The sequence below is a fragment of the Oncorhynchus mykiss genome, chromosome 22 (assembly GCF_057628025.1).
Source record: "Oncorhynchus mykiss isolate SJ-2025 chromosome 22, ASM5762802v1, whole genome shotgun sequence".
NCBI lineage: Eukaryota > Metazoa > Chordata > Actinopteri > Salmoniformes > Salmonidae > Oncorhynchus > Oncorhynchus mykiss.
This window is the reverse complement of record NC_143043.1, coordinates 30606293-30627798: the sequence shown is the minus strand read 5'-3', so window position 1 is coordinate 30627798 and position 21506 is coordinate 30606293. Positions and strand designations below refer to the sequence as shown.

The following is a 21506-nucleotide window of genomic DNA, read 5'->3' as shown; positions in this document are numbered from 1 at the left end:
AGTGTGCAGTGTGGTTGAGATTGCATCGTCTGTGGACCTATTTGGGCGGTAAGCAAATTGGAGTGGGTCTAGGGTGTCGGGTGTGGAACAGGAACAATGGTGGCCCTCTTGAAGCATGTGGGAACAGCAGACTGGTATAGGGATTGATTGAATATGTCCGTAAACACACGGGCCAGCTGGTCTGCGCATGCTCTGAGGGCGCGGCTGGGGATGCCGTCTGGGCCTGCAGCCTTGCGAGGGTTAACACGTTTAAATGTCTTACTCACCTCGGCTGCAGTGAAGGAGAGTCCGCATGTTTTCGTTGCAGGCCGTGTCAGTGGCACTGTATTGTCCTCAAAGCGGGCAAAAAAGTTATTTATTCTGCCTGGGAGCAGGACATCCTGGTCCGTGACTGGGCTGGATTTCTTCTTGTAGTCCGTGATTGACTGTAGACCCTGCCACATGCCTCTTGTGTCTGAGCCGTTGAATTGAGATTCTACTTTGTCTCTGTACTGACGCTTAGCTTGTTTGATAGCCTTGCGGAGGGAATAGCTGCACTGTTTGTATTCGGTCATGTTACCAGTCACCTTGCCCTGATTAAAAGCAGTGGTTCGCGCTTTCAGTTTCACGCGAATGCTGCCATCAATCCACGGTTTCTGGTTAGGGAATGTTTTAATCGTTGCTATGGGAACGACATCTTCAACGCACGTTCTAATGAACTCGCACAACGAATCAGCTTATTCGTCAATATTGTTATCTGACGCAATACGAAACATGTCCCAGTCCACGTGGTGGAAGCAGTCTTGGAGTGTGGAGTCAGCTTGGTCGGACCAGCGTTGGACAGACCTCAGCGTGGGAGCCTCTTGTTTTAGTTTCTGTCTGTAGGCAGGGATCAACAAAATGGAGTCGTGGTCAGCTTTTCCGAAAGGAGGGCGGGGCAGGGCCTTATAAGCGTCGCGGAAGTTAGAGTAACAATGATCCAAGGTTTTTCCACCCCTGGTTGCGCAATCGATATGCTGATAAAATTTAGGGAGTCTTGTTTTCAGATTAGCTTTGTTAAAATCCCCAGCTACAATGAATGCAGCCTCCGGATAAATGGATTCCAGTTTGCAAAGAGTCAAATAAAGTTTGTTCAGAGCCATCGATGTGTCTGCTTGGGGGGGGATATATACGGCTGTGATTATAATCGAAGAGAATTCTCTTGGTTGATAATGCGGTCTACATTTGATTGTGAGAAATTCTAAATCAGGTGAACAGAAGGATTTGAGTTCCTGTATGTTTCTTTCATCACACCATGTCTCGTTAGCCATAAGGCATACGCCCCCGCCCCTCTTCTTACCAGAAAGATGTTTGTTTCTGTCGGCGCGATGCGTGGAGAAACCCGCTGGCTGCACCACCTCCGATAGCGTCTCTCCAGTGAGCCATGTTTCCGTGAAGCAAAGAACGTTACAGTCTCTGATGTCCCTCTGGAATGCTACCCTTGCTCGGATTTCATCAACCTTGTTGTCAAGAGACTGGACATTGGCGAGAAGAATGCTAGGGAGTGGTGCACGATGTGCCTGTCTCCGGAGTCTGACCAGAAGACCGCCTCGTTTCCCTCTTTTTCGGAGTCGTTTTTTTGGGTCGCTGCATGGGATCCATTCCGTTGTCCTGGGTGAAAGGCAGAACACAGGATCCGCGTCGCGAAAAACATATTCTTGGTCGTACTGATGGTGAGTTGACGCTGATCTTATATTCAGTAGTTCTTCTCGACTGTATGTAATGAAACTTAAGATGACCTGGGGTACTAATGTAAGAAATAACACGTAAAAAAACAAAACACTGCATAGTTTCCTAGGAACGCGAAGCGAGGCGGCCATCTCTGTCGGCGCCGGAAGTATCTACAATATTTGTATATTAATTTCTACAGATTATATTTGGTTTGGACCAGCTATAGTATTTTAACATTGTCCCATGTACATTGTGTAATTTACAGATGGTCCCTATCCACAGGGATATCCAAAGTCAACACAAATTTACGACACACATTACGATCAGGTCGTATGCAGCTGCGCTCCGAATTGATGGCTACTTGTGTTTTGTGGGCAGGATTGAAACAAACCCAGCCTTCATTTACGTTGTGATGCAGTCACCACCACCAGTCTTGGATGAGACTGACTTTATGACCAGAATTATTCTATTTACACTTTGTAGTCAATTTTGACAGTATAATAAATGTTTCTGACTCATATCAATGCCATGTAGTCTGTTTTTCTAAAGGAGTATTAGGTTTTTAGGGGCAAGACCAGGGCAACCCAACTGTAAAGAAAAATTCAAGTGTCCGTATAATAGCTCAAAACAACTCCAAACATGAGAGATAAGAAGCAACATAACCCTTAGGCTATATGAATATAAAGAGATATGAGAAATAAAATGTACCTGTATAATGGAAGTTATTAAACCTCTTCATTTAATCAGTTCTACCAGCTGTGAGATTTTTGGATTACGAAACATTTGAGGACAAGTAATTTCAGGGCCTATGTATTTTCAATGTTAGTTCACATACAATCTAACCACAAAGCGGGCCATATTTTCCCCCCATATTCCTGGCTGCCCTCCCCCTTCCCTTCTAAGTTCAAGTTTGTTTATTTGTCATATACATGTAGTAAACTGTTTTAATGAAACACATACTTGCAGGTTAAACTCTCGACAATTCAACAACAATAGAAAAAGTAAGTAGCTAAGTGAATAAAATGATAAAATAAGAGTGTGCAAAGCTGTCATCAAGGCCAAGGGTGGCTACTTGAAAGAATCTCAAATATAAAATAAATTTTGATTTGTTTAACACTTTTTTTGTTGGTTACTACATGTTTCCATATGTGTTATTTCCTAATTTTGATATCTTCTATTATTCTACAATGTAGAAAATAGTAAAAATAAAGAAAAACCCCTTGAATGAGTAGGTGTGTCCAAACTTTTGACTGGTACTATATATACACACACACACACACACACACAGTTCTGATTTCCAAATGTCAGCATTCAAAAGAAAAAGCCTCTCATTAAGCAAGACCTGTCTCAACCAATAAAGCACAGGTGGGCTCTACCATGCTCAGTTTTCTAACCACCCCCCTTACACGCACACACTACCCAAATTAATGGACGTGACAGCAAGGCAGAATGGCACATTCCAGACGAGCACTGGGTCATGATACATACAGTTGAAGTCGGAAGTTTACATACACTTAGGTTGAAGTCATTAAAACTCATTTTTCTACCACTCTACAAATTTCTTGTTAACAAACTATAGTTTTGGCAAGTCGGTTAGGACATCTACTTTGTGCATGACACAAGTGCATGACGCGTTCTGTCTTCTAGAGGTGAACGTACTTTGGTGCGAAAAGTGCAAATCAATCCCAGAACAACAGCAAAGGACTTTGTGAAGATGCTGGAGGAAACAGGTACAAAAGTATCTATATCCACAGTAAAATGAGTCCTATATCGACATAACCTGAAAGGCCGCTCAGCAAGGAAGAAGCCACTGCTCCAAAACCTCCATAAAAAAGCCAGACTACGGTTTGCAACTGCACATGGGGACAAAGATCGCACTTTTTGGAGAAATGTCCTCTGGTCTGATGAAACAAAAATAGAACTGTTTGGCCATAATAACCATCGTTATGTTTGGAGGAAAAAGAGGGAGGCTTGCAAGCCGAAGAACACCATCCCAACTGTGAAGCACGGGGGGTGGCAGCATCATGTTGTGGGGGTGCTTTGCTGCAGGAGGGACTGGTGCACTTCACAAAATAGATGGCATTATGAGGATGGAAAATGATGTGGATATTTTGAAGCAACATCCCAAGACATCAGTCAGGAAGTTAAAGCTTGGTTGCAAATGGGTCTTCCAAATGGACAGTGACCCCAAGCATACTTCCAAAGTTGTGGCAAAATGTCTTAAGGACACAAAGTCAAGGTATTGGAGTGGCCATCACAAAGCCTTGTGGGCAGAACTGAAAAAGCGTGTGTGGGCAAGGAGGCCTACAAACCTGACTCAGTTACACAAGCTCTGTCAGGAGGAATGGGCCAGAATTCACCCAACTTATTGTGGGAAGCTTGTGGAAGGCTACCCGAAACGTTTGACAGAAGTTAAACAATTTAAAGGCAATGCTACCAAATACTAATTGAGTGTATGTAAACTTCTGACCCACTTGGAATGTGATGAAAGAAATAAAAAACTGAAATAAATTATTCTCTCTACTATTATTCTGGCATTTCACATTCTTAAAATTAAGTGGTGATCCTAACTGACCTAACGATTAAATCAGGAGTTGTGAAAAACTGAGTTTAAATGTATTTGGCTAAGGTGTATGTAAACTTCCGACTTCAACTGTATTGACCAACATGGTATGTCCATTTTGGTGAATACAGTATATAGATTGGCGGAGAAAATAAAGGAATATCATAGCAGTTGCCCTGAGTCAGATGAACACTTTGCCCCTAAACACTGTCCACTAACCTTTTGGCGATGCGGAGGCACAAGCTTCCCCGCGTGGGCCTTTGTTGAAGCAGGTAAGGGAGCATTCTCTCCCCCGAACAATGCAGTGGACAGCAGTGACACAACTTCTGTGCTACATCCAGGAACATTTAGCTGTGCAGTCATTTTCTCTCCAAGTCCGGGGAAAGTGTCAGAGCACATCCTCCACAGGCTCCGGAGAGAGCTCGGTCATAATCAATTCAGTGTCAGTCAATGTAACTGTAGGAGGTTTGCACAGATGCGTACAGCCTTGAGCCTCCAGCCAACGAGCTACACTTCCACTACACTTCCTCCCCAGTTACACTAACACACAGGTGTTGGAGCATGCTAGATAGAGGCGACCACCTGTGCTAATTAGTTGTCTTCCATCGCAAACGATGTGTGTTACGAGCCTTGGGGCACTAAACAAAACTCCCACGGCCAGACGATACCTTCATGAATAGACACTAAAGGTAGTTTGCCTCTATGAATGGGCTCAGTTGGAGTAGGCCTATGTGTCACAATGTATAAGACTGAAGATGCTGCGATACATAGTTCAACCCCAGCCTTGCTCTACATACAGTACCATTAGGCCTGTCACCTTCTGCACTTCTGTCAGTCTGTGTGTGGGCTACTCAGAGAGAGGTGGGGGGTTCGTGCTGTTGCAGTGGTGACGGATCTCAGATACTGTTTCACGATGCAAGTTTCCCTTTCACTGGATGATTGGCCCTATTAGTGTATGGTTGAGTGTATGGTTGAGAGCGTGTGTGGGAGTTGGGATTAGAAAGCATTATTTAGCACTTACAGCGTTGCAGAATAATGCCTTTCCCTCCCCTCCCCCCATCTCTCTCCCCATCTCACGCTCCCTCTTTGTGCACCCACACCTGTGTTATAAATAGTGATGCGTGTTATTGGGGCGAGGCTGCAGGCTGAGACTCCTTTTAAGTCTCATCACAGAAAATCACCCACCAGACCATCAGGATTACACACAGCCAGACACCAGGCCTCTCTCGCTTCCCCCCCCGCCCCAAGCACGTGTGCCAGTGTGTGTGACTAACTTGGCCGATGTTCTGAAGCAGCTGTAGCCAGAGTGTATGGTCCTTGAGTGAACGTTGCCCCCCCCCCCCCCCCCAGCAGCTGGCCAAGAAAAATGAGCAGCTTGTTTAGCATTTCAAAGCTCTTTCTTTTTCTCTTTCTCATTCTCTCTTACTCTATTTCCTTCAGTCTCAATGAAGACCTGAACAAAATGAACAAATTGAACATGATGTTCGATTTAAATTGCCGGTTAACATGCAAAAAAGGACAGAGCGTGTTAAACCAACTGAAGAACAAACAGAAAGAAACCAACAGACTGAGCATCAGAGAGAACTGAGAAGAAAGAGTGAAAGGGAGAGAGGGATGTTAAATATTAGGTCTGAGTTATTACTCTAATGTAATAGTTATTACCTACACACTGACAACCCTTCTCCTCCTCCCATTAAGGCCTGTGGTAGGTGATGACTGAATAACATGGTGATATCTAGGGTTGGGCTGATTAATTAAAATGATTAAATCGAATATTGTGATATTTCACATTGATGAAATTTCGTGACGTTCAATATGATATATCGTGAAGACTATTTGAACTTTTACAAATCAAAACGACTCAGTTTTATCAGTTTGGCTGTATCAATATGTTGAAAATTAAGTCAAAATGTATTTACTAAACCATATTTTTTTCACCATACTAGGATTATTTAATGAGAATGTGACTATAATATCGTAAATAAGCACAAAAGTTGCACAGGCTGGATTTATCTAGTCAATAACAGCGCAAAATGATTATTTGGGATATCGCGATATTTGGAGTAGCATATCGTAGAAGAGACCCAAGTATTGCCCAACCCTAGTGATACCCAGATGTCAGATGTCTCTGCCTTAGGCCGCACCCGTTAGATAGTACTGCTCCACAGGTCTTCTTTAGGGGAGAGAGAGATTTGGATCTCTGCCTCTAAGTACCAAGTCTTAGTGTGAAAGAGCAAAATATAATGATCTGATGATCCCATATATCCAGTGGAAACATCATAAAATAACTAAACATTTTTCCTTTGTGCAAAAACAGCTGTCTGTCCCGAGCTCACTGATGCAGGAAACTCTGAGGGCCCAGAATAGGCTAGATACAATGTTACAAGTACACTAGTGACAGCTTCGGGCCGGATCCACACTGAAAATATATATATTGGATTTAATATTGTGTGTTTTAATTAACTACATTTTAATAATATTTATTGTGGGTAATTCAACACTTTCAGACTTTCTACTGCTTTTCTGCAAGTATATTTATATATTAGTATTAAGTAGTTTGTTGTGCTATGAGGTATAATGGATAATAATGAACAGATATCAAAATTGTCGTTCAACGATGAGACCACCCATTCCCACCATCAACAAGGTCACGTGCACAACTGCTCGCAACCCTTAATGCTAGAGGCACATGCAGCATCATACAATGCTTGCAGTTCTACCTCCACTGACTGCTAATGGAATGAGCACTGTGTTCAGCAATGCCTGCTAAAGTGGGTTAAAAGGGCAAAGAATAGAAGACATCATTTTTTGGGGAACATTAAGACATGATCACACAAAGTAACTGATCAAGGATATTATAATAACAGTTTTGAAATTGATACAATTCAGTTGGATCTAAGCCGTCTTTTAGATTTTGGACTTAATATGTTAGTGCAGTGCTTCAACCCTGTTCCTGGAGACCTCCCGTCCTGTAGGTTTTGGCTCCAACCCGAATCTAGCTCACCTGATTGAAATAATTAGCTGAATCAGGTTAGTTACAACGGGTTGGAGTGAAAACCTTCAGGAGGGTAGTTCTCCAGGATCAGGGGTGGAGAGCCCAGTATTACTGTATGTGAAACACAAGTTCCTCTTAAGGAGCCACCCTTTTTTTTTCAATTTTCACCTAAAATGACATACCCAAATCTAACTGCTTGTAGCTCAGGACCTGAAGCAAGGATATGCATATTATTGGTACCATTTGAAAGGAAACACTTTGAAGTTGGTGGAAATGTGAATGGAATGTAGGAGAATATAACACACCGCCTATGAAGTCTTTATGAAATAATTGCCTCCACGTTTCTATATTGCCTAGGCTACTTTGAAGCAAGGTAAGACATGCTTCATAATATGTTTTCAAACAATTAGGCCTAAGTATGTTTTCAAAATGCATAGCTCACATTGTAAAGTGGTGGGTGATGTGCTGATAGACTGCCTATCGTTGCCTTCACTTGAATGGGAGGCGTGCATCAATTACCAAATAAAAATAGCTATTTTTAAATGTGGCCATCAAAACCGTTTTTAACACTTGATTGCATTTAGAATTGTTGCGCGATGACTGGGCTTATAAAAGCACATGTTTCACCCAGCAGCAACCAGCTGAGGAGCTGCAGCAGAAACCCCCCTCAAAATAGTCTCTGTAGGCCTATGCTGTGTGCGTGGGACAGTTGTATTGGATAAATGATTCATGACGACTAACAAAAATACACATGCCAATTTAATGCCATAAAATTATGCAAATTAACCAGTAGACCGATAAGCATGATGGTCAAACGTATGTGTGATTTGTCTCGTCTGTCTGTTTGTCTGTGTGAAAGCCTTCTCTGTGTAGTATTCCTACTTGCCACTAACACTATCTGCATTGATGGAGGCAGTGTGCTGAGTCGTACATTGTCCAAGTGAACGTTGGGTCAACATGGCATCCCTCTTTAGTAGAAATAGGAGATGTGGGGAAAAGGGAGGATACCTAGTCAGTTGAACAATTGAATGCATTCAACTCAAATGTGTCTTCCGCATTTAACCCAACCCCTCTGAATCAGATAGGTGCGGGGGCTGCCTTAATCAACATCCATGTCATCGGTTACTGGCCCAACGCTCCTACCCGCCATTCTACCTACCCGCCTCTAAGGGCTAAGGTCATGTGTTTGTGTGGCTGATGTGTACGTTTCTCACGGTTTCAGGAAGTGAAGAGGCATGAAAAGATCCTGCTGGATTGTGTAGACAGTTCTATTCTCTCGCTCTCTGAGGGAGGGAGATACAGCGTGCATTAGTGTGTGTTTCTGCAGGTCTAGTTGCTAAGTGTGTGAGACTGCATCATGGCTGCTGGAATAATTACTACTGTTTAACCTTTTCTCTGACACACAAACAATTGACCAAGTGAGTGTACTCCATTTTCAGCATAGCATTCATCCACTGTCTCATTTTGACAGGTTCAGAACCAGCAGGCGTTTGGTATCGAGAGTCTGTCTGTTAGTGTTGGCTCAGCAGCATTAACACACCACAGACTCATCCAGCTGATCTTTTCATTGCCCGCCTGCCTTTCAGCACTGCAGCTACACTTACCACAGAAGCAGCTGACAGTAGTCAGCAGTAGAGTGAATTCTGCTGTGATAGTTAGAACAACTCTGTCATGTACTGTCTCCCAAGCAGGTTGGACAATGATCCAGACTATGATGGAAGAGTTCTTTTATTTTTTATTTTATTTAATCTTTATTTAACTAGGCAAGTCAGTTAATAACAAAAAACTATCCCAGCCAAACCCTAACCTGGACGACGCTGAGCCAATTGTGCACCGCCCTATGGGACTCCCAATCATGGCCATTTGTGATACAGCCTGGAATCAAACCAGGTTACACATTTAGCAAATGTATAACCTAGTTTCCCTGGGTCTTGTGTAAGGGATGGATCATGTTAATGACATGTGACTGTCTGTGAGGGAACTATAGGCTATAGGAACCAAGTGTTTAGGTGGCTAGGGAGAGTCAATCGGTTTATGGATATGAGTGGGATCGAGATTCAGTATCTGTCATTGTAAGTGTGAGTGAGAGTCAGGAAATAGGGACTGATTTTGGATTTTTTTACTTAAATGTATTATCTTGGCTTTGACACCCATGGATGATAAATGTGTGCTTGGTAGCAGGGGCTGAGGGTGGTGGTATGGCTACGACACCCACCACGGCACGCGACACCCACCACGGCACGCTAGGCAGGTCTGGTTATCCTTTAACAAGGAGTTAACACAGACTTTAACCCTGACACAGACATACACACACACACACACACACACACACACTCCAGCGCACTTCAGTTTAAACCCACTTAAACAGGAGTAGGCCTCCCAATAATCCCAAGCTGCTGTGCAATTTACTGTAGAGGAAGGAAAGGGAGGAGAGTTATATGTGAGTCTGTCTCTATTCCAGTTTATGTACCAATCGTCTTGAATAATCTAATTCATGGAAGTCAATGGCTGAGATTCAAACCCAGTCCCACTGATGTTTAGTCATGTATGACTGTTAAAATGTGTGTATCATATCTTAGTAATATGATCATGTAATAACGTGTGTGTCAGGCTTAGTACAATGACCCTAACAGTGTGATCATCTGAGTGTGTCCCCTACGGTCACTGCACTATCTTTTTATGTACCTATATTTAACTAGGCAAGTCAGTTAAGAACAAATTCTTATTTTCATTGATGGCCTAGGAACAGCGGATTAACTGCCTGTTCAGGGGCAGAACGACAGATTTGTACCTTGTCAGCTCTGTACCTTGAACTTGCAACTTTTCGGTTACTAGTCCAACGCTCTAACCACTAGGCTACCCTGCCGCCCCAATCTCACCCCTTCTCTCCCCTCCTCATCTCTCTGTCCTCCCTCCAGGGGACAAGGATGGCAGTAAGGTGACGACGGTGGTGGCCACCCCAGGCCAAGGGCCCGACAGGCCCCAAGAGGTCAGCTATACAGACACCAAGGTGATTGGGAATGGCTCCTTCGGAGTGGTCTACCAGGCCAAGCTGTGTGACTCTGGAGAACTGCTGGCGATCAAGAAGGTTCTGCAGGACAAGCGGTTTAAGGTGAGCGAAACTGCAGTCACAGACACACACACACAGTTTCTCTGATCTCTCATGAAACTGTAACATCCTTCAATCATCTTTCAATCTTTTTCTTCTACCTTTTCTTTGTAACGGATGACTTTCATTCAGAGAGTGTGTCAGTGTGTTCATCTGTGAAGCATGACTCCATCCGTTCACACTAGTTGTCTTGCCTTTTGTGAATGGATCACAGGCACCACGTTAGTAGAGCAGAGCGAGACAAACACACACACTAAGTGTCAGTCAGTTCACCACCACTCTCACTGACTACTACAGAAACAAACCCCTAAATCCAAAGCTGTTCATATCTGCTCAGTTGTATCAGTGAATGCAACGATGGCTGCTCTGTGTAGCATTGTGTGTGTGTGTGTGTGTGTGTCAAGTTCAGGATTGTCGCCATAGTAACCAAATTTCTCCTGGGCCTCAGGATACCATCACTATCCCCATGTAGGTCTGTGAATAGGATTGACTGATGTGTTGTTGTTGTCCCTTAGAGGAGGGAACATGTCCCAGCTCCTTGTTGTGTTGACAGCCAGGCCTGTTGGTGATGTCACCATTAGAATGGTGGCACTAGCCAGTGTCCTGCTGCTAGCTGAGCGACTGAGGACAAAGACACAGACAGACAGTCCTAGAGAGAGAGAGAGTCTTCTTTTCTCTATTTATATTAGCTACTAGCTTGGGATTTTCATTAATGTCACTAGCTTTGGAGTGTCATTTGTCAGGTCATTAGCTTTGGCTTTGGAGCAGTAGAGTAGAGTACTGAACAGTTGGACAGAAGTGATATGTTGGTTTGAGGTATTGTCTTTTTCAGAGTACAACACAGGCTAAGATTAGCAGCCTAGCTAGCAGTCTCTGCCAGACAGGCTAAGATTAGCAGCCTAGCTAGCAGTCTCTGCCAGACAGGCTCGTAAGGCAATAGCAGACTTAGCTTCTAACACATTGTTTCTTACTCTTTAGGTGTTCTGTTTTCCCTTTATAACAGCCAACCCTCATCTTTTTCTCTCTCGCCCTATGTAGGGGCTGTTAGGAAGAGTGAACTCGATGACTGTTGAGCGCTAAGTCTCCTCACATGACTGCTACACACACACACACACACACACACACAGAAAGTATTCAGACCACATTTTGTTATGTTACAGCCTTATTCGAAAATGGATTAAGAACATTTTTATTTTATCAATCTACACATAATACCCCATAATGAAAAAGCAAAAACAGTTTTTTTTGTTTGCTAACTTATTAAAAATTAAAAACAGGAATACCTTAATTACATAAGTATTCAGACCCTCGAAATTGAGCCCAGGTGCATCCTGTTTCCATTGATCATCCTTGATGTTTCTACAACTTGATATGAGTCCTGTGGTAAATTCAATTGATTGGACATGATTTGGAAAGGCGCACACTTGTCAATATACGTTCCCACAGTTGACAGACAGTGCATGTCAGAGCAAAACCCAAGCCATGAGGTCGAAGGAATTGTCCTTAGAGCTCCGAGACAGGATTGTGTTGAGGCCCAGATCTGGGGAGGTGACCAAGATCCCACTCTGACAGAGCTCCGGAATTCCTTTGTGGAGATGGACAAACCTTCCAGAAGAACAACCATCTCTGCAGCACTACCAATCATGCTTTTATGGTAGAGTGGCCACTCCTCAATAAAATGCACATGACAGCCCGCTTGAAGTTTGCAAAAAGGCTCCTAAAGGACTATCAAACCATGAGAAACAAGATTCTTTGGTCTGATGAAACCAAGATTGAACTCTTTGGCCTGAATGCCAAGTGTCACGTCTGGAGGAAACCAGGCACCGCTCATCACCTGGCCAATACCATCCCTACGGTGAAGCATGGTGATGGCAGCATCATGCTTTGGGGATGTTTTTCAGCAGCAGGGACTGGGAGATTAGTAAGGATCAAGGGAAAGATAAACGGAACAAAGTACAAAGGGATTCTTGATGAAAACCTGCTCCAGAGCGCTCAGGACCTCAGACTGGGGCAAAGGTTCACCTTCCAACAGGACAACGACCCAAAGCACACAGCCAAGACAATGTAGGAGTGGACCATAATTTTCACTTGTCTGACCGCTTGCATGATGACGAGTTTGTCACACGACTGGCCTATCTGGGTGATGTTTTTTTCTTGCCTGAATGATCTGAATCTTGGATTACAGGGACTCTCCGCAACTATATTCAATGTGCGGGACAAAATTGAGGCTATGATTAAGAAGTTGGAGCCCTTCTCTGTCTGAATTAACAGGGACAACCAAAACACAGGTCTTTCCATCATTGTATGATTTTTTTTGTGTGCAAATGAACTCAAGAATATGGACAATGTCAAATGTGATATAGCGAAGCACCTGAGTGAATTGGGTGTGCAATTACGCAGGTACTTTCCCAAAACGAACAAAACAAACAACTGGATTCGTTATCCCTTTCATGCCCTGTTTCCAGTCCACTTACCATCTGAACAAGAGAGCCTCATCGAAATTGCAACAAGCAGTTCTGTGAAATTTGAATTTAATCAGAAGCCACTGCCAGATTTCTGGATAGGGCTACGCTCAGAGTATCCTGCCTTGGCAAATCGCGCTGTTAAGACACTGGTGCCCTTTGCAACCACGTACCTATGTGAGAGTTGATTCTCTGCCCTCACTAGCATGAAAGCTAAATACAGGCACAGACTGTGTGTGAAAAATTATTTAACTCTGCAATGTTGGGTTTTATTGGAGAGTCTTATGTACATCCTTTCAAGCACACCCTTCTCATTAACCTGTGGTGAGTTATTCACAATTTTCGATGAACAAATAAGGTTTTTATATGTAAGATGGCTAAATAAAGAGCAAAATGATTGATTATTATTATTTGTACCCTGGTCCTATAAGAGTTTTTTGTCATTTCCCACGAGCTGAGTTGTGACAAAAACTTAAGAATGAGTGTATCGAATAGTGTGTGTGTGGCAGGCTTACAATGATGGCAAAAACCATTTGAGAGTACGCTGACCCTGGTGCTAGAGGGGGTACGCAGCTGGAGGTTGAATGTTTGTGGTGGTGCAGAACTATAAAACGTTTGGGAACCATTGATCTACACTGACTGAAGTGGATTTAACAAGTGACATCAATAAGGGCTCATAGCTTTCAACTGTGTTCACCTGGTCAGTCTGTCATGGAAAGAGCTTAATTTTTTGTTCACTCAGTGTATTCTGTCAATAAAAAAAACAAGTGCCATTTAAGATAAGAAAACACCTTGGAATACAATCTTCAAAAAGGCAGTAACCTCAGCAGTGATGCTTGTTTGTAGAAGCCTTAGGTTGTGCAATGGCATAGCCTTGTTATGTTAATTTAGCAGACAAGACACTCTAATTTTCCGAGCCCTTATCACAGTCAAGACACACCTATTTTATCTTTTTATATATAAAAAAAACATTACCTATTATAACAGAATAAAATGGAACAAAATATTTTTCAAAATGAAAAAAGTTATCACTGCGAAGTGATGCGCATCTAGCTTCTGGAACAGTTTTTCTCAAAAAGTGATCATTTAAAACGGGGCTCTGTTAGGTGAGTTGAAAGACAATTTCTTCAGGGTTACAAACCAAAATGTGTTTTCTTTTTGACACGCAATCGTGCAATTTTGTTTATTCTGCCTGTTCTTTGGAGTTTTAAACATAGATGAACAATTCCACATTGAAAAGTGTATGTTGATGAATTATTGCGACGGCATCTGTCTGGTGAGTAGGCTTAATGATTCTGATGAAAATACTCTCTTTGTCTTTACCAAACTAATGTTGTAGCCTTTTTTTCAGTGTGGCACCTGTCTACTGTATGTTTAGGGGGGGTTATAGCCTAGGCCAGGGGTCACCAAACTTTTCCTAAATGATGTCTGGGTTTAGATTATATATTGGTTACAATGGTTCATGGAGGTTATTTGGTCTGGGAGAACTGTATGAGTAATTCCCCTTTAATTGTGCTACTGGCCCTTTTAAATGCGCATTTAGCGAGTGAGGAATATGCCATCTAATGTGCTGATCTAGCAATGGTTCTGTACTGTTGCTGCTCATTTCATGGCAAAGTTAGCAAATAAAATATACTTACTCAAGATATACTTCTGCCAGGTAAGCCTACTTTGCAGTTAACATTTGATTGAGAAGGTTTTGGGGAAAGTATTTCTGTCAACCCACAAGACGGTTATCACATCAACTGGCTACACATGGAGCGATAGAGAAACGTGCGCACCACACACAGGGGCAATGTTACTAGAAATGAATTGACAGATATTGTTAGGTTTGGCTTAAGCCAATAGTGGCTAACCAGGGGTGGGATAATGTCAATGTTGCTTACATTAGATCATAGCCGGGAGCTTGCGGTGTCTGATACTGTGAGATGTGTTTATGACAGCTTGCGGTGGAACATGTGAAAAGTTTGGTGAGCCACTCATAGGTGGGCTGCGAGCTACTGGTAGATCACGATCGACCTGTTGGAGACCCCTGGCGCTAGCAGTTGGCAAAGTAGCTTAAAGGGATACTTTGAGATTTTGGCAGTGGGGCCCTTTATCTACTTCCCCAGAGTCAGGTGAACTCGTGGATACCATTTTTATGTCTGCATCCAGTATGAAGGAAGTTAGAGGTAGTTTCGCGAGCCATTGCTAACTAGCTTGCAGATACCCATAGACTTCCAGTCATTGCGCCAGTGCTAGTTAGCAATTGTGTTAGCGCTAGTTAGCAACTTCCTTAAAAATGCACGCAAAGACATAAAAATGTTATCCACGAGTTCATCTGATTCTGGGGAAGTAGATAAAGGGCCTCATTGCCAAAATCTCTAAGTATCCCTTTAAGCAGAAAATAGACAGGATGCAATTATTCCAAAACTGCAGCTCATTGTTGGAACACATTTTTTCCTACTCCAATCAACCAGTCCATTTAGAATGTGTGATAAAACTGTTTTTATTTGTAGCTTGTGTATCACATCAGTTAGATAGATAGGTTTTCTGAATAGGCATTTATTTCTGTAGGCCTATGGGAGCTTGCGTGCACACTCAGCAGCATGCGTGTATAGAGGGAGTGGTCGGAACACAAATAAGTGAGACATGAAAGGGAATTTAGGTCGAAGAACTGTGTGATGCTTGGCTTGGTTTCTTTTTTGTTGTGCCCTGCCAATGTACATGTACAAATGGAACATTCGAGTCAAAACAAATGAATGTTGTCTTCAAGACATTTCAGTTGCCCGTTCGGGCAGGCACAAAGCACATTCCACCAAATAGTTTTACATTATTTGAAAATGTTTTTATCTCTGGATAAAGATAGAGTTTTGACGTCCGTTCAAGTACTTGATTACTCATGCCCATCCCTAGTGCGTGTGTTTGTAGGATGTTCTGATGTGTGTGTACTCTGCTTTACCATCCTGTTAGTGTCACTGTCTGTATAACAACTTCCATGTTGGTTGTGTGTCATGATGTCACTGTGGTTTACCAGTCTCTGTCTCTATGCTCACCATGTCTCTGTCCCAGTGCAGTATATGACAGGTCAGCAGTAATGACTGCAGTGCCATCTTCTGCTCTGCTCTGCTCCATATGGCACTACCGTTCTTTCCTCTCCCTGGCGCTGGGAAAGAGGGCGTTGCCTGTTTGCAATGCATGCTTGTCTGCTGGCCTGTCTCTGTCTGTGAGAAACAGGAAACCACATTGGAGGATGGTGATGATGTCACTGGCTAGTTGAGGGGGTGTCTCAATGGTAGATGAGATTAAAGTAGTAGGCTAACATTGCTCATACGTGTCTATCCATACAGTACTCTATGTACCATATGCACATTATGTACCATATGTATCATATGCACCCCATGTTCCCTGTGCTCCCTATGCACTCTATGCAGGTAGTTTGTGTTTGTCAGAATATAAGATGGTTTTGTGTCTGTCAGTGTACTGCCCGCTCAGTGGACCTGTTCTTCCTTAGTTACAGGATTACATCCAAGTCATTCCCAACCTCCACTCCCAGTCACCCTCAAATGTCTGCGTATCCCAGGGACATTTCTGTAGTTCTGTTGAACACTTCCGTCTTTTCCGCTTTCTCTCTCTCTGCATTCCACTGTGGATCAGAGCTGTGAGCTGTGGCTACTCATCCTCTGTGGGTGGCTACTCATCCTCTGTGGGTGGCTACTCATCCTCTGTGGGTGGCTACTCCTTCTTTTGGCCTGTTTGACCTGGAGTTCTCCAGATTGAGGGCCAGTAATTATCGTATATTGATGGGAGTCAAATCTCTGCTGTGTTTCTGTAATCTAACCTGACTCTCTATCTGCTGTAGACCTCGGTGTTGTACTTCTCATGCTGTATCCTGTTGAAACAGTAAGTAGTATTGACTGACATCTGTCTGTCTCTCTCCCCGTCAGAACCGCGAGCTGCAGATCATGAGGAAGCTGGACCACTGCAACATCGTTCGCCTGCGCTACTTCTTCTACTCCAGCGGAGACAAGGTCCCTCTGCCTGTCTGTGTCCCTCTGCCTGTCTGTGTCCCTCTGCCTGTCTGTGTCCCTCTGCCTGTCTGTGTCCCTCTGCCTGTCTGTGTCCCTCTGCCTGTCTGTGTTCCTCTGTCTGTCTGTGTCCCTCTGCCTGTCTGTGTCCCTCTGTCTGTCTGTGTCCCTCTGTCTGTCTGTGTTCCTCTGTCTGTCTGTGTCCCTCTGCCTGTCTGTGTCCCTCTGCCTGTCTGTGTTCCTCTGTCTGTCTGTGTCCCTCTGCCTGTCTGTGTCCCTCTGCCTGTCTGTGTCCCTCTGCCTGTCTGTGTCCCTCTGCCTGTCTGTGTCCCTCTGCCTGTCTGTGTCCCTCTGCCTGTCTGTGTCCCTCTGCCTGTCTGTGTCCCTCTGCCTGTCTGTGTCCCTCTGCCTGTCTGTGTTCCTCTGCCTGTCTGTGTCCCTCTGCCTGTCTGTGTCCCTCTGCCTGTCTCTGTCCCTCTGCCTGTCTGTGTTCCTCTGCCTGTCTGTGTCCCTCTGCCTGTCTGTGTTCCTCTGCCTGTCTGTGTCCCTCTGCCTGTCTGTGTCCCTCTGCCTGTCTGTGTCCCTCTGCCTGTCTGTGTTCCTCTGTCTGTCTGTGTCCCTCTGCCTGTCTGTGTCCCTCTGTCTGTCTGTGTTCCTCTGCCTGTCTGTGTTCCTCTGCCTGTCTGTGTCCCTCTGCCTGTCTGTGTCCCTCTGCCTGTCTGTGTCCCTCTGCCTGTCTGTGTCCCTCTGCCTGTCTGTGTTCCTCTGTCTGTCTGTGTCCGTCTGTCTGTCTGTGTCCCTCTGTCTGTCTGTGTCCCTCTGTCTGTCTGTGTCCCTCTGTCTGTCTGTGTCCCTCTGTCTGTGTCCGTCTGTCTGTCTGTGTCCGTCTGTCTGTCTGTGTCCCTCTGTCTGTCTGTGTCCCTCTGTCTGTGTCCATCTGTCTGTCTGTGTCCGTCTGTCTGTCTGTGTCCGTCTGCCTGTCTGTGTCCCTCTGCCTGTCTGTGTCCCTCTGCCTGTCTGTGTCCCTCTGCCTGTCTGTGTCCCTCTGTCTGTCTGTGTCCCTCTGTCTGTGTCCGTCTGTCTGTCTGTGTCCGTCTGTCTGTCTGTGTCCGTCTGTCTGTCTGTGTCCCTCTGTCTGTCTGTGTCCCTCTGTCTGTCTGTGTCCCTCTGTGTGTGTCCGTCTGTCTGTCTGTGTCCGTCTGTCTGTCTGTGTCCCTCTGTCTGTCTGTGTCCCTCTGTCTGTCTGTGTCCCTCTGTCTGTCTGTGTCCCTCTGTCTGTCTGTGTCCCTCTGTCTGTCTGTGTCCCTCTCTGTCTGTCTGTGTCCCTCTGTGTCTGTGTGTCCCTCTGTGTCTGTCTGTATCACTGTCTGTTTATCCGTATGGCTGTTTGTCTGAATGTCCTGTTCCGTCTGAGTATTCCTTCTCTGAGTATTCATAACCCATGAATGGTTGAGTTCGTATAAACTGTAATTCGCATGGTGATAGGGAGAGCACTGACAAATGTAGACCACACTTGTGTGTCCAATCTGTCAGGGTGCACGTATGCAGCACTCACAGAATCAGGTCCATGACAATGGGGTAATGGATCCTCCCACATAGGAAACCTAGTCTGGACTGGAGTTGGGGTGCCCATGCGTGAGGATTAGGGAGAGATGCTGGGGGAGAGGGGAGAATGCACGGAGCAGGGGGGTTGCCTGACTAAAGGCCACCTGCTAATTTTAGGAAACACCAGCTGCTAGGGGCCCTCTTGTGAGCCTCACTCTTCTCGTCTCTCTTCTCCATCTCCTCTCATTTCCTCCTACCCCCTTATTCCTCTCTGTTCTAATTGTGGATATCTGGCATAGGGTGATTCGGTTGGGAATTACAGCTTTCTCTACATTAGATTTTATAGACGGGATACCCGATACAAATCTTACTTACTGTTAGGTTTACAGTTAAAATCCTCCCTCACATTTATGCTTTATAGGAATTTAATTCAGTCCATTCTAAGTTAATTTTTAATAAGTTTAGAATTCAACACCAAACTAATGAATAAAGATTACTGACCTTATCTTGCAGCTGAGAATTCAATGTAGGTTGGATCTTGTCACCGCCTTTGTCGTGTACCAGTTCGCCACCGGCCTGAAATGGACCCTCAATTTCAGAGGTCAGGTCTTTATCTTACGGATCTCTGATCTGCCCGTGCACTGTTTTCAGCAGTTCCTTGGGACGACAGAGGCAGGTATTGAGATCTGGCTCAAAGGACCAAGTTGTCATGAGAATTGTTATCCCAATGTTCTAACTGAACTATTTTATAGCTTTGACCAATTCCCCAGAGGTTGTAAGGCCCTGGTTAATAGAAGAATTTGACAAAGTCTCAGAATTCTGCAAAAGGTTAGTTCTTTATTCAGAGAGTACTCTGAAGTCAAAAATGCAAACAGTAATTTTATAACTCCCACCTACACACACACACACACACACACACACAGTTTATCACTTTTCTACCAGCCTGGCAGTTTCTAGCCATTCCTCTCCTCCCTAGATTAGAGGGGTCTTGGAAGGGCCCTCTTTCCTGTTGTCACAAGTCGACAGTTCAGTTGGCCTTGAATGTCTCAACTCTACCCAGCTCATATTGCAAAATAGTAACACAATGGTCTAGTCACACACATTATTCAATTATGGCTCTAACTAATTTCATATAATTATATGATTTCAGGGTGGAATTCTTTAATCATTACTTTAAACATATACATTCCTTTATCAGTTAGCAGTAGCAGTAGCGTAGCGCAAGCAGTAGATATAGTGTTAGCAGTGGCAATAGTGTTGGTAACAGCAGTAGCGTTAGCTGTAGCAAAAGTATTAGTAGTAGCAGTAACTTTAGCTGTTAGCAGTAGTATTAGTTGCAGCAGTATTGTTTTATTTAACATTTATCTAGGAAAGTCAGTTTAAAAACAAATTCTTATTTACAATGACGGCCTACTGGGGAATAGTGGATTAACTGCCTTGTTCAGGTTGCAAAACAACATATTTTTAGCTCAGGGATTCAATCCAGCAACCTTTCGGTTACTGGCCCAACACTCTACCCACTAGGCTACCTGCCTCCCCAGCGGTAGTGTTAGTAGAAGCAGTAGTAGGAACAGTAGAGTTAGCTGTTAGCAGTAGTTTTAGTAGTAGCAGTAGCGCTAGCTTTAGCAATAGTAATTAGTAGCAGCAGTAGTGTTAGTAGCAGCAGTAGTGCTAGCTGTAGCAATAGTATTAGTAGCTGAACTGGTGTTAGGAGCAGTAGTATTAATAGCAGCAGTAGCACTATATGTAGCAGTAGTGTTAAAGCAGCCGTAGCATTTGCTGTTAGCAGTAGCACAGTTAGCAGTAGTGTTAGGATTATGTGGGGTTATGCAAGGTCTGGAATCTGGACTGATTGAACACTTCTCTGGTTCACTCTTAACTAACGTACACAACACACCTCAAACACAGTTCAAGGGCTCTATTTTTGGCTGCGTTAAGGTGGCGCTAGTGTCAAACGCACGTTAGTTTGCAATTTCGTCATGTAAAAACTGCCGCACTGGCATTTTCCAGCCATAACGCCAGGTTCCTCAATTTCACTGTTTAATATCAGCAAGCTTGTGCTCAGATGGGAGGGGTGGATATATTTGAAGTGTGTCCTTAAAAACATAAGCCAAAGTGCTAATTCAGGCAGCGCTGGCAAGGGTATTTAAACCAACCAAAGCAGATTTTAGCAGTAACGCAGTTGGTAATGGCATGAATTTTGACAGCGGAAATCTGTGATGCACACTGCCCATATGCGCATGGAACAAGATGTGGTTTCGGTGCCTGTATACTTCATGAAACATTTAATGTTTTTTTCCCCATTTTGCTTTATTTGATTAAAAACCAAGCATAGCCTTGTCTGCTTGGGGATTTGATCCAGAAACCTTTCGGTTACTGGCCCAACGCTCTAACCACTAGCGTGTTTGGCTTGTGAGACCGCTTGGAAATAATTGTTAATCACCAAAGTTGTATTAAAAGATCAAGTTTGAGAGGAGCAAAACAGTGAGCTGACGTTCTCCTTTTTATGTATTGTAGGCAGGCCTGCATTATTTTAGCCATGCTTTGTACATACAGAACTCCTCCATTATGTAGGTTACATCTCTCCATGCCCATCATGAGATGAGAGATGAGAACCTTGGTGAACCTCTCTTTTAGAAGTGATTTTCCTGTAATAAATGTTTGTTTTCCGTTTCATATTTTTAAAACCCAAGCCCCTTGTAGGCTACTCTTACACTAGGCCTACTATAACGAAGGTTGATTCAACAGCAATGCCTCATGTTTTTTTTTTATTCCTGGCGATTTTATATCATTACATTTTACATGTATTTATTGTTGTTGGAAATAAAACAGTGCTTGTTTTTCATTTAATTTTAATTAAACCAAACTTAGTAGAATAATTCACTGGTTATATGGTGAGAACGGCCGTGGCGCGCATGCAAAGCCAGTGTGGATGCGATCTGTAGATGGTTCCAATATGCCTATAAAACATTATATTTGGGAGCAGTATAAGGGTGAGTAGACATTCTCCCTTTCTCTTTATATTGGTTCTTTGTCCAGCTACTGTGAAAAGTTTGGATGTGTGTAAAACTCTCCATAGTCTGTGTTGTTTTAATGATGTACCCGCAGGGAGAAATAATGGTGCCTGGAAGTGTAT

General features: G+C 43.8%; 1 protein-coding gene across 2 annotated transcripts in view; it reads left to right on the top strand.

The window, feature by feature from the left end:
• Nucleotides 1-21506, top strand: part of gsk3ba (glycogen synthase kinase 3 beta, genome duplicate a) — a 42934-nt gene that overhangs the window by 10640 nt on the left and 10788 nt on the right. For both annotated transcript variants that reach the window (XM_021579312.3, XM_021579311.3), the window contains exons 2-3: nt 10166-10359; nt 16745-16828. In XM_021579312.3, the coding sequence (XP_021434987.1) occupies nt 10166-10359; nt 16745-16828 (278 nt within the window). The remainder of the gene's footprint in view (nt 1-10165; nt 10360-16744; nt 16829-21506) is intronic.